Source organism: Talpa europaea (assembly GCF_964194135.1).
Source record: "Talpa europaea genome assembly, chromosome: 2".
NCBI lineage: Eukaryota > Metazoa > Chordata > Mammalia > Eulipotyphla > Talpidae > Talpa > Talpa europaea.
In genome coordinates, this window is record NC_140068.1 from 137,513,818 (window position 1) to 137,527,545 (window position 13,728).

The following is a 13,728-nucleotide window of genomic DNA, read 5'->3' on the forward strand; positions in this document are numbered from 1 at the left end:
GAGCGAAGACCCCAGCAGCCTGGCTGTCTGTCATCTCTGTTACCACCAGCTGCCCTGGAGCCAGTGCCCCGTCCCTCCCTGCTCCTCTGACAACTAAGCATCAACCAAACATGAGCTCACTGCAGATGTAGTAGCCCTGGAACATAGCCTTGCAGGTTCATTCTGACAGTGGCCAGCACTCACAGGAGAGTTCAGCACACCTGCAGGTCCTGAGCAGTATTTATTCTCACCGGCTACACACTACCTCTTTTTTTTTTACACACTACTTCTAAGGAATTTTCTGATTGGGGAGAATTTTGGTAGGAATGTGCGTCAGATTCTCCTAAGACCCTCTCCAATCTTATCATTTCTAACTGTCAGTGTGGTTTTAGGCTTCGAAAGGTCACAGAATCACTACTTGGCAAGAAACAGGATTGTTTTATATCAAATTTAAAAGCTGATATCCTAGAGGAAGGAGGCATGCCATACAGGATAATGGACACGCCAGAGGATGTGTGGATAAGGCAAGAAACTGAACTATCAGGCAGTGGTTCTCAAAGTGAAGTCAGACCAGGCCCAACTTCACCCCAACATGTCCTCGATAGGGAAGTTTTCAGACCCCATTGCAGACCTAATGAACCAGACATTCTGGAGAAGGGTCCAGCAAGCTGCAGCTGATACTGACGGGAGCTTTCTCTATCATAGTCTCTCCCTTCCTTATGCCAAGAAATTTCGAGAAAAGAATCCATTCCAGGCCCTCCCTGGTGGTGCAGGGGTTAAAGTCTCAGTGCTGTCAAGCTATTGCCAGCCAATGCAGCATGAATTCAATCCCCAGCCAGGGAGCTACCCACATGGTGCAGCAGACCTCTCCTGTCTCACCCACTGCTCCCCACAGCAGTGTATTTCAGAAGATCCGCCTGTTCTGCTCCCCACTCTGTCTCTGGTGCACCATTCCAGCTCACTGTCTCTCCCTTTCCTACCTTCCTGTCAGTAGTGGCCATGCTTCCTCTTCCCTCACCTAAATATGCACAAGGTCCTAGCATTGACTTTGCCATCTCCATTCTTCCTATTCCACTGCTGCCTTGTCAGCTCCAGAATTCCCATGACTAAATTTATATCTCTGTACCCCAAATCACTCTCCCACCTCACAACATATTTTAAACCAATCCATTCCTGGTTCACCCACTGGCCTTCAAGTTCTGCCAGTAGAAAGTGTCCAGGAGGGCACTGCTCGTTCCTTGCCAGCAGTGCCCCCTGAAGGGCATGCCATAGTGCTGGCCTCATGGGGGTCTGGTCTGGAGCACTGGCGCATCTGGCGGATTTGTCAGCAGTGATCAGCCCTCCAGGCATCCTGTTTGCTGCTCCCCATTCCCACTTGTGAAACCATCATCTTCACCGGCAGCTTCTTCTGCTGTGAAGCCCTACCTCTAGGCTCTTGCCTGGAAGACCCATCTCTAAATAGATAATATTACCAAGCAGGGTTGCCAAACATCACCCAGCTTCCTATCTAGCCTTACCTCTCACTTCTTAGCAAACTTTTTGCTCAGATGATCTAGGGTGCTCTTCATGCTCCAAGTTTTCTCACTTCCAACACTTGACCTTCTCTGGTTATCTCCATTTCAACTACCAGTCCCCACTATGTTGCTCACATTCCTCTCTCCGTCTCCTCCTTGACACCAGGCATAACCCCCTCAGATAGGTTCTTTCAGACGCCCCTACAGATTCAGAGACATTTGTGCCAGCCTGTCACATCTCAGAGCACCCCTATTAACATTGAGCCCCTCCTCAACAGAAATGGGTCTACACATCTCGGTGTCCCCCCACAACACCACATGTGCAAAGTCTCAACATTCACATTGAGCAAAGCACTTTTCCTGCCAGCTCACTAGCTTTTAGAAGAAACAGGCAAAGCACAATAAAAACTGATCAACTTCACATCCATAGTACTTAGAAGGAATCACCCCATTGCCCGATGTATTTACACAACCACCATTCTGGAATGCCACCAGACACTGTGAGGCTCACACCAAGTAAGGAAAACACCATGGGCTTTTTTGAACTACAAATACATTTTGGAAAAATGAGAAAAGTTGCTCCATTAATACTGAAACGATGAGAGAAAGCTGTCCCTAAATAAATCTCATTAAAATTTCCTGTATCTTTCCTCCATAGCAGTTTATAGCTTCTAGAGGCGATAAACTATCAACAAGTACAAAGGAAACATCTTAATCTAAAGGAAATTGAATAACAAAGCACTCACTCCAAAAACATTCCATTTTGTCTGGAAGATACTCTCACAGTTGGTGAGGGAATCCAAGAAACAACTTGATAAATTACATTGTGGAGAATGGTGGATTCACTTTGCAATTTATAGTTTTCATTTCTGGGGTGACAGTCACTGCTCTATAGGGAGGAGAGGCAATCATCTCTCAAGGCTGACTATTCATAAGGCACTCTTTCAACATGAGAAAATACATTCGAATCACTTAGAAAAATAGCAGATATGAACAGACAATTCACCAAAGACAATACCCAATAGGACAAGAGACATAAAAAAAAAAAAAGCCCATTGTCACGCCTAATAAGAGAGATGCAGATTAAAACTATAACTAAGAAACCACGACCACCCCCAAGGAAATGGTACATACTTAAAAGACCCCCAACAAGTACAGGAGAGGATGTGGAGCAAAAGGAGCCCTATCACATTGTTGGTGGGACTATAAACTGGCACAACCATTAAAGACAGCAATCTGAATTTACTTTAAAAATCTGAAAATGGAAATACTGCATGACCTAGGAATCCCACTCTTGGACATCTTGCCACATGATGTCAAACCATTGCTGCAAAAGCCCCTGTGTTCCACAATGCTCACAGCTGCACTATTTACAAAAGCTCAGACATGGAAACAGCCTGAGTGTCCACCCATGGACACCTGGATCATGAAGACATGGTACAGACACACCATGGAGTGCCACACAGCCATAAGAAAGGGCAAAGGCAGTAATTTTCAAGAACACAGAGGGACTTTGAGAGTTATGTGCAACCAGGCCAGAGCCATAATAACAAACACTGGACATTTACAGAGCAGGAAATTCAAGAATATAAAACACTTCAAAAAACCAGCAGACAGTAAACATCTTGAGGGCACAAAGGATATGAGGGAAAGCGACAGGGGACACAAGGGAAGGTGGTGGGGAAAAAAATAAAGACAGACTCCAAAGTTGTTTTCTCTTTCAAAAAAAAAAACCAAAAAAACAAAAAAAAACAGTGCTAACCCAAGGACCTTTCACACCCTAAGGCTTAAGTTTAAATGCAGAAGAGAAAATCATCAGAGATTAAAGGAAAAAAAATTTTCCCCAACAATACAGGCAGATAAGAATTATCTTTATTCAATGATATGTAACATCCTTCAAAGTTAACATTCTTTAACAAAGTTAAACTATATTATGGATTTGTACTCAGTTTTTAAGTTTGATGTCAACTCCTGGTGGATTGCATCTTGTAATATGTTCTCACATTATGTTCTAGAGCTAGTTTCTTTTGAGCTAGTTTATAATTTCTGCCTGACGGTAGAAACTGGTAAAGGTATATAAAACAGGCATATAATTGCCATTCTATGTAAGTTGGGAATAAAAACAAACAGCAAATCACCTTCAATACTTTCTGAAATAAAACTGCTGAATTCATTCATCAAACAAAAGATGTCAATAGAACTGAAATTTTTTTTGGCTATTTGAACTCAGTTATTTGATTTCCTTTTCAACCTCTACTCATTATTCCAATTGAAGAAATATCTAAAGACAACACCTACCACCCCAGCTTCAGATTTCATCACTCAAGTGAATACTAGGACAAATCAACAAGAACTTGAATTAAGCCGACTGCTAGAAGCCAGGGATGGGCTTCTCAGGCTCACTGTGATTTTTTCCAGAAGAAAAATTTAAGAAAGATAGATAGACTATCAGAGAATCTGAATAAATGGGAAGAAATCAATGCAAGCTATATCACACTAAGTAGGAAAGGGAACTAAAAGTTTTTTTCTCAATGCTTTTTATCAATATAAAGTTAAGTCAGTTAACTTGGACATATCATTGGAAGTCAAAAATATTGCTTGTTGAATATAATCAATCACTACCAATATTGATATTAAAATAGATGTTTTATCAAGTTACCTTTTCTGGCATTTTATTTATTACTTTTAGCATCTTACTTTTTCAATTATAATTTAATTAACGTTTTCCAACATTTTAATACACACTTCATCCAAGATGTGACTGAAACATCGGGAAAGGCACCGTGTGGTGCTGGGGACTGCCAAGGGTCCATTCTAATGTCAGCAGTAAGAGATGATGATACTCATCTGTGCAGCAACAGAGAATAGGCTTTTTTTTTTTTAAGCCTATTAAACACTAATTTCCTTGGGATTTGTTCATATTCAAATGAATCTCAATGACCAAGGGGGGGAAATAGGGCCAGCGGCAGAATTATCTGGAAGATACAAACCACCAGAGTGAAACATGGAACCCGAGCCGCGGTGGAGCACGAGCTCAAGGGAGCGACTTACTTTGACGTGGCTCTGGGCCCCAAGGTTGTAGATCTCCGTGGGCTTGACCTCGTTGATGATCTTCACCAGGCAGGTGCTGTCTGTGAGATCACCGTAGTGCAACTTCATGTCTGCGGAGCCAGAAAAACACCATTAGACAGAAGGAAACTAGACTGGAAACGGAGCTCAAGCTCTGAAGTTCTGAAATCCAAACTGGTCGGGAATAGCTGAGTGCTTGTGTCCCCTCTAAAGGACCTGAAATGAGACGCTGATGTGTTGTCCCTGAAAAGGAATTGTAACAACGCCATGAATTTTTTTAAATTAATTAATTGGGCCAGATGTGATACAGTCTGCATGCCCAACAGCTACTGGTGGACGGAGATGTGTCACATCAGAGTGAGAGTCAAAGAAATTCTACATTAATGTGTTTACTCACTAAAGAAATTTAACACACTGGCAAAGGGGAGATGGCTCTGTCAAGAGCCTTTCATCTAACAATTTTTAAGTACTTCATAAACATCAGCCCTTAAGTCACCCATGAAATGCCTGAAGTGGTGATGTGATTGAGAACAGGGCACAGCCTGCAGAGCCACAGCCTAGATCACAGCAGGCTGTGACACTGACTTCATGAGGATAAGAGATTTGACATGTGGAGCTGGGTTGATGTTTCCATTATTTCTATATAATATTGATCTACAACTGATCCAATGTCAGTACCTTCCTGCCCTTGGCAAAAGAAAAAGGCAATAGTGGTTTTCAACGAGGATGCATTGAGTAACCAAAATACTAAAGGCAGAAAGGCCTTACTGGGGACAACAAGGTGAAGTGAATTTGAAATCACTCATAGCAGAGAAGCTGACTGAATCACCCCTGATAGTGCTGCAGGCTGAAGCTGGGGACTTAAAAAACCCGAATCCTTGTCCCAGCTCTGGCTTTTACTTAGTGTGGTCTCAACAAAGCCACACCTTTGCCTGTCTCACACCCTCACCATCTGTGAAATGGATTCACTTCCTCTCCCAGGGGCGGCAATGAGCGCTGAGTGAGCACACTGAGTCTGTGCTGTGAAAACCAGACGCCTCTGTACAGGTCATACTATTAAGAAAAATAACAAACCACAGCAGATATTGACAATGATCTTTAAAGTGAATTCAAGTTTCGATTGCCAACTCTTTTGGGTCCTGTCTTCAAGAATTATCTTTAAAATTAATTGAATATGCAAAGCTTGCTTCATTTGACTAAATTAGACCAAACGTAGACATGGAGGAGAATCTGTGAAGCTGGAGCTATTCTTTCTTGAGGAGAGAGAGATACCTGCAGAGGGTGATCAAAGAGCCCCCTCTCTCCAACCGCCCCCTCCCCAGCAGCATCACCTGACCCAGCTCCCATCAACAACAGAATAAAGACACTGCCCGGAGAAGCAAGCACTGAGCAGCAAGCTTTCAGATAGTATTCAGAGCAGGTAATTCATGGGTAAATAATTGGGACTTGATATGCTTTGAGAAAAATGACATTTAAAATACCTTATCACAATATAGGAAGTTAAGGAAGGAGATTTTAGAAGAAGCAAATTACTTACTTCCTTCAACGTGAGCCTGGGGGTTCTTATACAGATGTTCAATCCGACCCGTGTTGAACGAACTGGATCGCCGAACAATGCCATGGACCTGCGTTTTTATAGTGTGGAAAGATAAAAGCAAATGAGAAACGTGCAGTGAGGTTTACTTCATAAACAACTCAGAAGTACTTTTGCTAGTGCTTAGCCTTGTGAGCATGAAAAACTGCTATTTATAAACATTTTTAAATATGCAATATTTAAAGACACTTCTCCAGTGTCTTCACTGCCAGTCTCAACAAAAGTAATTAGATCATGATGGGACTTCACAAGTGCTTAGTGTAGATACTCAAATGTCTCCTTTTCCAAACACACATACACTCAGGGCCCTTCTGCTAACAAAAAGGTCTCTCGGTTTGAAATCAAAGACGGACATATGAGGCCACCTCAGTCAAATGGCTTTGCAGTCTCTTTGACCCAAGGCCTGAGGCCAAGGATCCCCGATGGGCCAACAGGATGCCCAACATATTCTTGTTTGAGCCCACCAAGCATCAGAGAGCAATTACCATGATAGGACTTTGTGGAAAAGTCAGAAGCTAAGCAGTATAGCTTAAGGTATAAACTATTTATGCTCTGCTAGATTTAACATATAAGAAAATTCAAGCGGAAAGAGAATTTTAAGTTTTTATCTCTGACTTAACCATGACGATGTGAGGGAAGAAAAGTCACCGCAATAAGAATGCATACCTGTCTGATATTGGAAAAAAAGACTGTTTGTGTCTGACACATAAGAGAAATTGTTCAAGGCCCAGTCTCGCTTCCTTCTTGGGTCGGGATTGCTCCCTTTGTGTTGCCAATGCTAATACCAGCTCATGTCACCAGCTGCCCACCTTCCAGTTCTACTGCTGGCAGTTTTAATCCTTCACTTATTTTAGAAGTGTTCCTTCTAATGTTGGGTAGTTTCATTCGCAGCTGAATACACTTCTATATTTTAAACTCAATCGTTTTCTGTCTATTTCAAACCAAAATTAATCCTTGGCATGACTCAAATATTCCGAATGCAGGGGGGACGTTATAAGCACATAAGACTTTCTTTCAAATAGAAAGAAATGTCGCCGTCACTTTATAGGGCATACATGAGAAATTGACTTATGCAAAGGATACAACACCCACAATTAATAATTCTGTTGGCTAGTTGCTTTAGTCAAAAAGAAAAGCACTTGTCCACAGTATTTTCCAAAAGAACTACATCCAAGAAAATTTGGTAAACATGAAAATATTTTAAGAAGGGAACATCACAAACTTGGTCGACATTTTAGGAGGAAAACAGTAAGACCTAAGGAACATTGAGATTTGACTATACATATCCATTTCTTAATTGAGAAGTGGAGAAATTAAAATTTACATTAAACTTAGAATTTATTCTATTTCACTGTCTCTGCTCAAGACTTTACTTGATTGTAAAGTTGAACTGCTCTACAAGTTAAAATACATATATATGTTCAATAAAAATTTACCTATATATAGTGAAAAACTGGTGTTTACTACAAAAGTTATTACAGAAGTAGAGACATCTCAGATGAAAGTAGAGCTTTATTTCATTGAATAGAATGTTTCAAAATGTTCTATTTTCTAAAAACATACAATTTAATACTGACAATGAGAAGGTTAATAAGATATAGTGTATTTTTTTCTCTTGAATGCTAGATTCTGGGTACGTCACATACTCCAACAGCCTCAAACAAAGGAGAAATGCCACACACATTCATTCTCTCTCTCTCTCTCTCTCTCTCTCTCTCTCTCTCTCTCTCTCTCTCTCTCTCGCTCTCTCTCTCTCTCTCCCTCCCATACACACACACACACACACACACACACACACACACACAAAATGCCCTGATAAAAATGATAAAGGATATTGATGGATTTGGGGTGAAAATCAGACAACTATATAAAGTCACGGCAAATAAATAAAATAGGACTATTGGCACACTTATAACCAAAAGCGTTAAACATTAGCTTTTGGAGCTTTTTTTTTTAATACAAAAAGAATGTGTTTTAATTTCCCCTCACTCCCAACTTTTGGTATGTGTATACAGGAAAAGAAAGAGCTGCCAAATGCTTAATCCATGACAGCAAGTATTATTCTAAGAACGAATGAAAGCTGAGTCTGTCTGCTTCTGAGACAGGTGAAATACAAACTTTTAGACAAGCCAAAATGTGTGCAAACTGGATACTCAAGTTAAGAATTTGAGATTAGTGACTTGCTTTTTACAGAAGGGTTGTATGTAGGGTTTTTTGTTTGTTTTCATAGGGATTTGGGGGGAAAAGGAGATGAGGAGTTAGGAAACCAAAGTGAAAAGAGAAACGAGCTGAGTCTGACTTCATAAAAAGTTAATCAAAATTATTATTATATTACAGAAGCTATAGATATATTATGGGAGTTCTAAAACAAAACGTAATTCTGAAAAACTGAGGTCTAAAAATAAACGGGAGTGAGCCTTTTAACAAGCAAATTTCATATCCCACTTAACTAAGTGATGAAAAGGAAAATTTCAAGTTCTCTCCATGTCGTGAGCAAAGTTGGTTGGACTTGAAAACCTACACTCCAGTTAGGTAATATAACCAGAGAAATGTCCATTTATTTATTATAATCAACAAAATGGAAATTATTAGCACTGGATTTCAAATCCAGTAGCACTTGAGTGCCAAGATTTCCACTTGTCTTTTGAAAAGAATAGTTAACACAGGCAATCCCAGAAGCTAATGACATAGCAGTGGCCGTGCAGCAGACACTGTTCTTTACAGACAGGATGCCCCTCAGACAGTTTTCCCAGCAACTTCCCAATGATCACCCCCATTCTAAAGGTGGTGCTGCCTGAGACCACTCAGCTGGGGAGTGTCAAGGGCGTGAGCTTCACCTACTGCGTCAGCACTCAGAATGGTTTCGATATGAAACCCATAAAAAGGTCTGGGTTTTTCCACAAGAAGCTTCCCTTCTACCGATTTTCCTTTTTCCCTTAAGATGAGAAGAGATGAGCAGGGGCAAGGCTCAGGGTGATGTAACCTGCCTGCCTATCACTAAACACTAAATCAGTGAATTGGACTAAGGAGCCGTCTACCAAGCCTGGGCCCCTCAGCCTGTAAGGATCCATCCACCGCTGTCACCCTGTCACTCCATGTCACCACACCCTCAGGTCCCACAGTGCTCTCTGGTCTGGTTTCTGTGGGTTGCCTCGCTGAATCTTCATGACAGCCTTGGAATTCAGGACACTTATGTGAAAGTCGCCCAAGCCTCGGGGCCAGCAAGTGGCTGAGGAGGATGAGGACGCAGGTCACCCTTCCCCTCCTTGTTCTGAGCTGGCCAAAGGGTATGAAAAGGAATGATCCTTGACAGTTCAACGATGTGCAGAACTAGGTACATGAGGTATTTAAAAGATGACTTTCTCAAAACCCCACAATTTTTGTTTTCTTCTTCCTGAGACCATGTCTACAGATGCTCTATAAACAATAAGCGAGTGAGTGTTAGAACCATTCTTTCTAAGCCTCCTGAGTGTATAATCTTGAGCAAAGTTCAAGAAATAAGCAACATTAAAAACTATGACTTTACACCCCGAAATAGGGCCTCCTCCCTATGAGAACTGGGCTGAGGAAAAGCAATCCTTCACTCTGTCACATTAAACAGTTTGTTCAGACCGTGATCAGAGGCCTGGATTTCTGTGGCCATGTGAAGTGGCCAGGTCCACGGTTTTGGGATTCTCGTGTGTGAGGTCAAACGAGGTGATATAAGCCATAACTAACCTGTTTACTAATAGATGATACTCCATTTCAAGTTATACAAAATGCCTATTTTTGCTTCAAAGTCAGCCTTTGCTTTCTATACCTTTGCTTTGCTTTTCTGGCTAGTGGCAAGGGGAAGGAGTGTACCCCCGGTGCTGTGGTACTGTGCCAACTCTGCCTGTGGGGTCTGTTTCTACCCTCACAAACCTATCATTGCTGCCCCACCCAGCTGGTGCTGCCCTCCGACTGCTTTCCCGGCTGACCACTGCCTCCCCATGTCCCATCTTTCTAATGGAGGGCTGACCTCACCACCTCTAGCCGATTCAAGCTGATCCCTTCCCTGTAGGAGAGACTCAGCCTTGGTTTCAGGCCTGTTCATAGATGTGTGGCTCTTTTTCACAGCATTGATTTGTTTCTGGCTGATACTTCGTTACCACAAAGGATGTAGTTTCCAGTTCACTTCTGAACCAAGTGGATGTTCCTTATACAAAGGCTAAAATCAGAATAAGAGCTCAGAGAAGGGAGGCCGGCCACATGAAGATGTTTAAGAATGCAGTTCCTCTTCATCTCGTGATGAGATGACCTCATGTGGACAATGGTTCTCAAGCAATGGTACCCAAGAGAGCAGCATCAGCAACAACTGGGGCTTGTTAGAAAGGCCAATGCTCAGGTCCCCATGTCATCTGCCATCTTTGTCTAAAGGTGGCCTCTGGGAGGATTCACCCCAAACGCCAAGAACCTACTAAGTTAGAAATGGCTGACGTTGACCCCCTGGATTCAGGTGAGGACAGGTCTGCCCCCCTTTTATTCTACTGCATGCAATTTACTACCCTGCCCATTTGGCTCATGGTCTTGAGTAACCAAGGACTGCTGGCTAATCATTCTAGAAATTTGCCAGTGCTGCCTCCTCAAAAAAAATCACCCTCACCTTTACTTTGAACTCAGCACAAAAAGATAGAACCTGGACCACTGTGGAATTCCTCTTGACAGCTTATGAAGACAACAGCCTATTAATATTGAGCACATTGTCCATACTCATCCCTTCATGGCCCCAGGCCAATAAGCTCACATCTCCCTTGTGAGGAGGACTCTCTTCTGCTTGTGCCTCATAGCCTTGTGTCTTCCCTCTCTGTTTTCCAGGCGCCTCCTTCTATCCATTTAAGGACCTCGCTCCTGAGCCTCTCCTCGCTTGCCAATCACTGTTTCAATGACTCATTCGTCCCATTAACACTGATCTGCCAAGTGGGCAAGCTATTGTCTTTATCAGAACCAAGTCTGCTCTTATAAATCCCAGCAGGATGAAGACATCACCTGGCAGGCCAAGCTTCTCCTTGCATTTATTTCTAAGTCTCTCACTCACTGAGGAATGTTGCCACCTGCCTGCTGAAGTCATGAAGTCAGCCAGCTCTTTCCAAAGTGGTCTGAGTGGCGGGTGGCTGCGGGGCGGGGGGACTTTGCTCTCCATGTGCATCTTTTTCCCCATCTTTCCAGCAAGGCTAACATAGCACCATGGTACTGACAGAGCAGGTAGGCCATCCACTATATCCAGACCAGCCCCAGGACATATCATGAGTTCTCCACATTATCAAAAGGCCACCTCCTCATACCACCCAGCAAGCCTCTCCCCAGGACTAGCCCTCAAACTGTGTGCTGCTGCACCCTCATCTCAGATCTCAGTCCCAGGGCCCAGCCTGCAAGCATATCTCAGGCCTGTGCAGCCCTGGCCACCCCGCTAATATGCCACCTCTCTCTTCAAAACTGCCAACATCATGGCAGGGTCAGAATATGCTACCCCAAAGCGTAGGACCTTGGCAGAGGGAGCATTTGAGGCTGAAGGTGTGAGAAAACAGCAGCGGGGAGTCCACTGTGACCTCCCCCAAACTTCTCTCCTGAAACTGGCAAGAAAGTTTCATGTGACAGGTGCCCTCCCTAAACCTAGGGAGGAAGCACCCTCATCTCGGAAGTCAAGGGGATGCCAGGAGAAACCTACAAGCACATCCTCGCTAGTCTCCCCCGCTCACTACACGTACCTCACGACTGTCTCCTCTGCATCAATCCCAAAATAAAAGGAATCAGGCTAACCATTCCTTCGGATCTTCATTTCCTTATGAAGGCTCTTGCATCACATAAAACTTAAGTATGTTTTTCCGTTTAGTTTCCAGACCCGCCAGGGTCCCAGAGAGTGCAGAGGAGAATTTTCCCCTCTGCTGCATCAAACCCACAAAGATTAACAGGAGAAAAAGCACACACCTTTCTTCAATGCAAGTTTTATGTAAAAAGTCCTGATTCTTCTGTTTTCTCACTCTCTTCCAGACTAAAATATTTACTATACCTAGGCGCCATATTTGGGGGTAGCAGGTCCTAAACCCAGCCAACCATTACTCAGCTAGCTGCTTCTCCTATGCACTCAATGCACAGCCACAGCACTCACTTCTCTCTAGCCACCTTGCATCTTTCAGCCGGCCCCAACATCTGAAAGTCTCTTGCCAAACCTGTCCTTCCATCGACTAAAGCCCTGAGTTCATCCTGCCTGAGTAACTATCAGTGTTTATCACTTGATTATTCAGGGGCCTGTGAAGTGTGTGCTTCATGATTGTGTTGTCCTGTCCTGACCCAAGAGCGATGGAGAGCCAGCTATTTTAAGGGTGCAGAAGGTGTGAGGCACACCTCCTCCTACTTCTTAAAGTCCAAAAGTCAAGACTCTCAGAAAAAATGGTGGGTTACAGAAAGAAAAGAGCTTCCTTTCCTCCTGATGCTATTGGCGCCTGTGCACCGGCTGCCTTCTGTTGCTGCCCTACAGGCCCTGGTGCTGATGATTTTTACACCATGTGCCTGAAGATGGGATAGACAGGCAAATCCAAAATTATTCGTGTGAGCGCTCCCAAATTGGACAAAACACGTGGGTCACTGGCTAGGTTTTTGTTCTCTCTAAAGCATCAAGTTATATAGATGTTTCTATCTGGAAAAGCTTCAAAAATGTCAGGTGCACACAGTGAGCTACACCCAACTTAACATATATAAAAACCCTCATTTCTTCTAAAAAAGCAGAGTGTTGAAGGAGAAAGAGGAGGAGGAGAAGCCAACAATGCTCAGGATGATGGTGACAGTGACAGCATCAAACCCACAAGTTCCAGCATCCATAAAATGTACAACTGCCTGTCACAACGCAAAATTCTCTGCATGTAAATTTTTCATTCAAGCTTGCCAAAGATCAGCTTGCTTTTTACTATTCTGTGCAATTTCCGAATTAAGTGACTTCACTGTGAGTGGGACTTTTTTTATGCAACACATTACATCATAAATTAAGCCTAATAACGTTCCAGCTCTTAGTGGACACGGATTGCGGCTTTATCTGAGAATGTGGGAAGCGTGCAGAGCTGTTCAGCGCTGGGGAACAGGGGGAAGCCACCAGTGCTCCCCAGCAGATAAATAGCACAATGAGCTGGCACGCTGACAAGTCGAGCGGCACATTCCTCCCCTGATTTCGATTTGTTATCAGAGTTTCCGTGGAAAACACACACAGGGGGACGGCCGCAGAGGAAGCAGCAGGCCTCTGTGTCCCAGCGATTCCGCGGGCTGTGCTCACTCACTGAGTCACTCACCTCGTAGCCTTTCTCCAGCAGGAATTCGGCCAAGTACGAGCCATCCTGGGAAGAGAAGGAAAAGGGACAAGTGTCAGACCCATCACGACCAGCATGGAAGGCAGCCAAGGCTGGGGGTTTGGGGAAAGGCATTGGAAGGCTATAGAAGTTTCAACAAAAGGCCATGACAACCGAAATAACAAGAGCGCAGGGGATGGGGTCACAGCGTGGCGCACGGCTCGCCCGGCATTTCCACATCTCCTGCGTCGGTGTGACGGCGTCACAGGCACAGGGA

At 43.5% G+C, this 13,728-nt stretch overlaps 1 protein-coding gene across 1 annotated transcript in view; it reads right to left on the reverse strand.

The window, feature by feature from the left end:
• GMDS (GDP-mannose 4,6-dehydratase) overlaps positions 1-13,728 on the reverse strand; it is a gene marked incomplete at its 3' end in the record, with an annotated part of 554,110 nt that overhangs the window by 423,308 nt on the left and 117,074 nt on the right. Inside the window, exons 2-4 of the mRNA XM_084228918.1 lie at positions 13,455-13,499; positions 6,100-6,187; positions 4,545-4,654 (exon numbers count right to left, since the gene is read on the reverse strand). Of these exons, the coding sequence (XP_084085044.1) occupies positions 4,545-4,654; positions 6,100-6,187; positions 13,455-13,499 (243 nt within the window). The remainder of the gene's footprint in view (positions 1-4,544; positions 4,655-6,099; positions 6,188-13,454; positions 13,500-13,728) is intronic.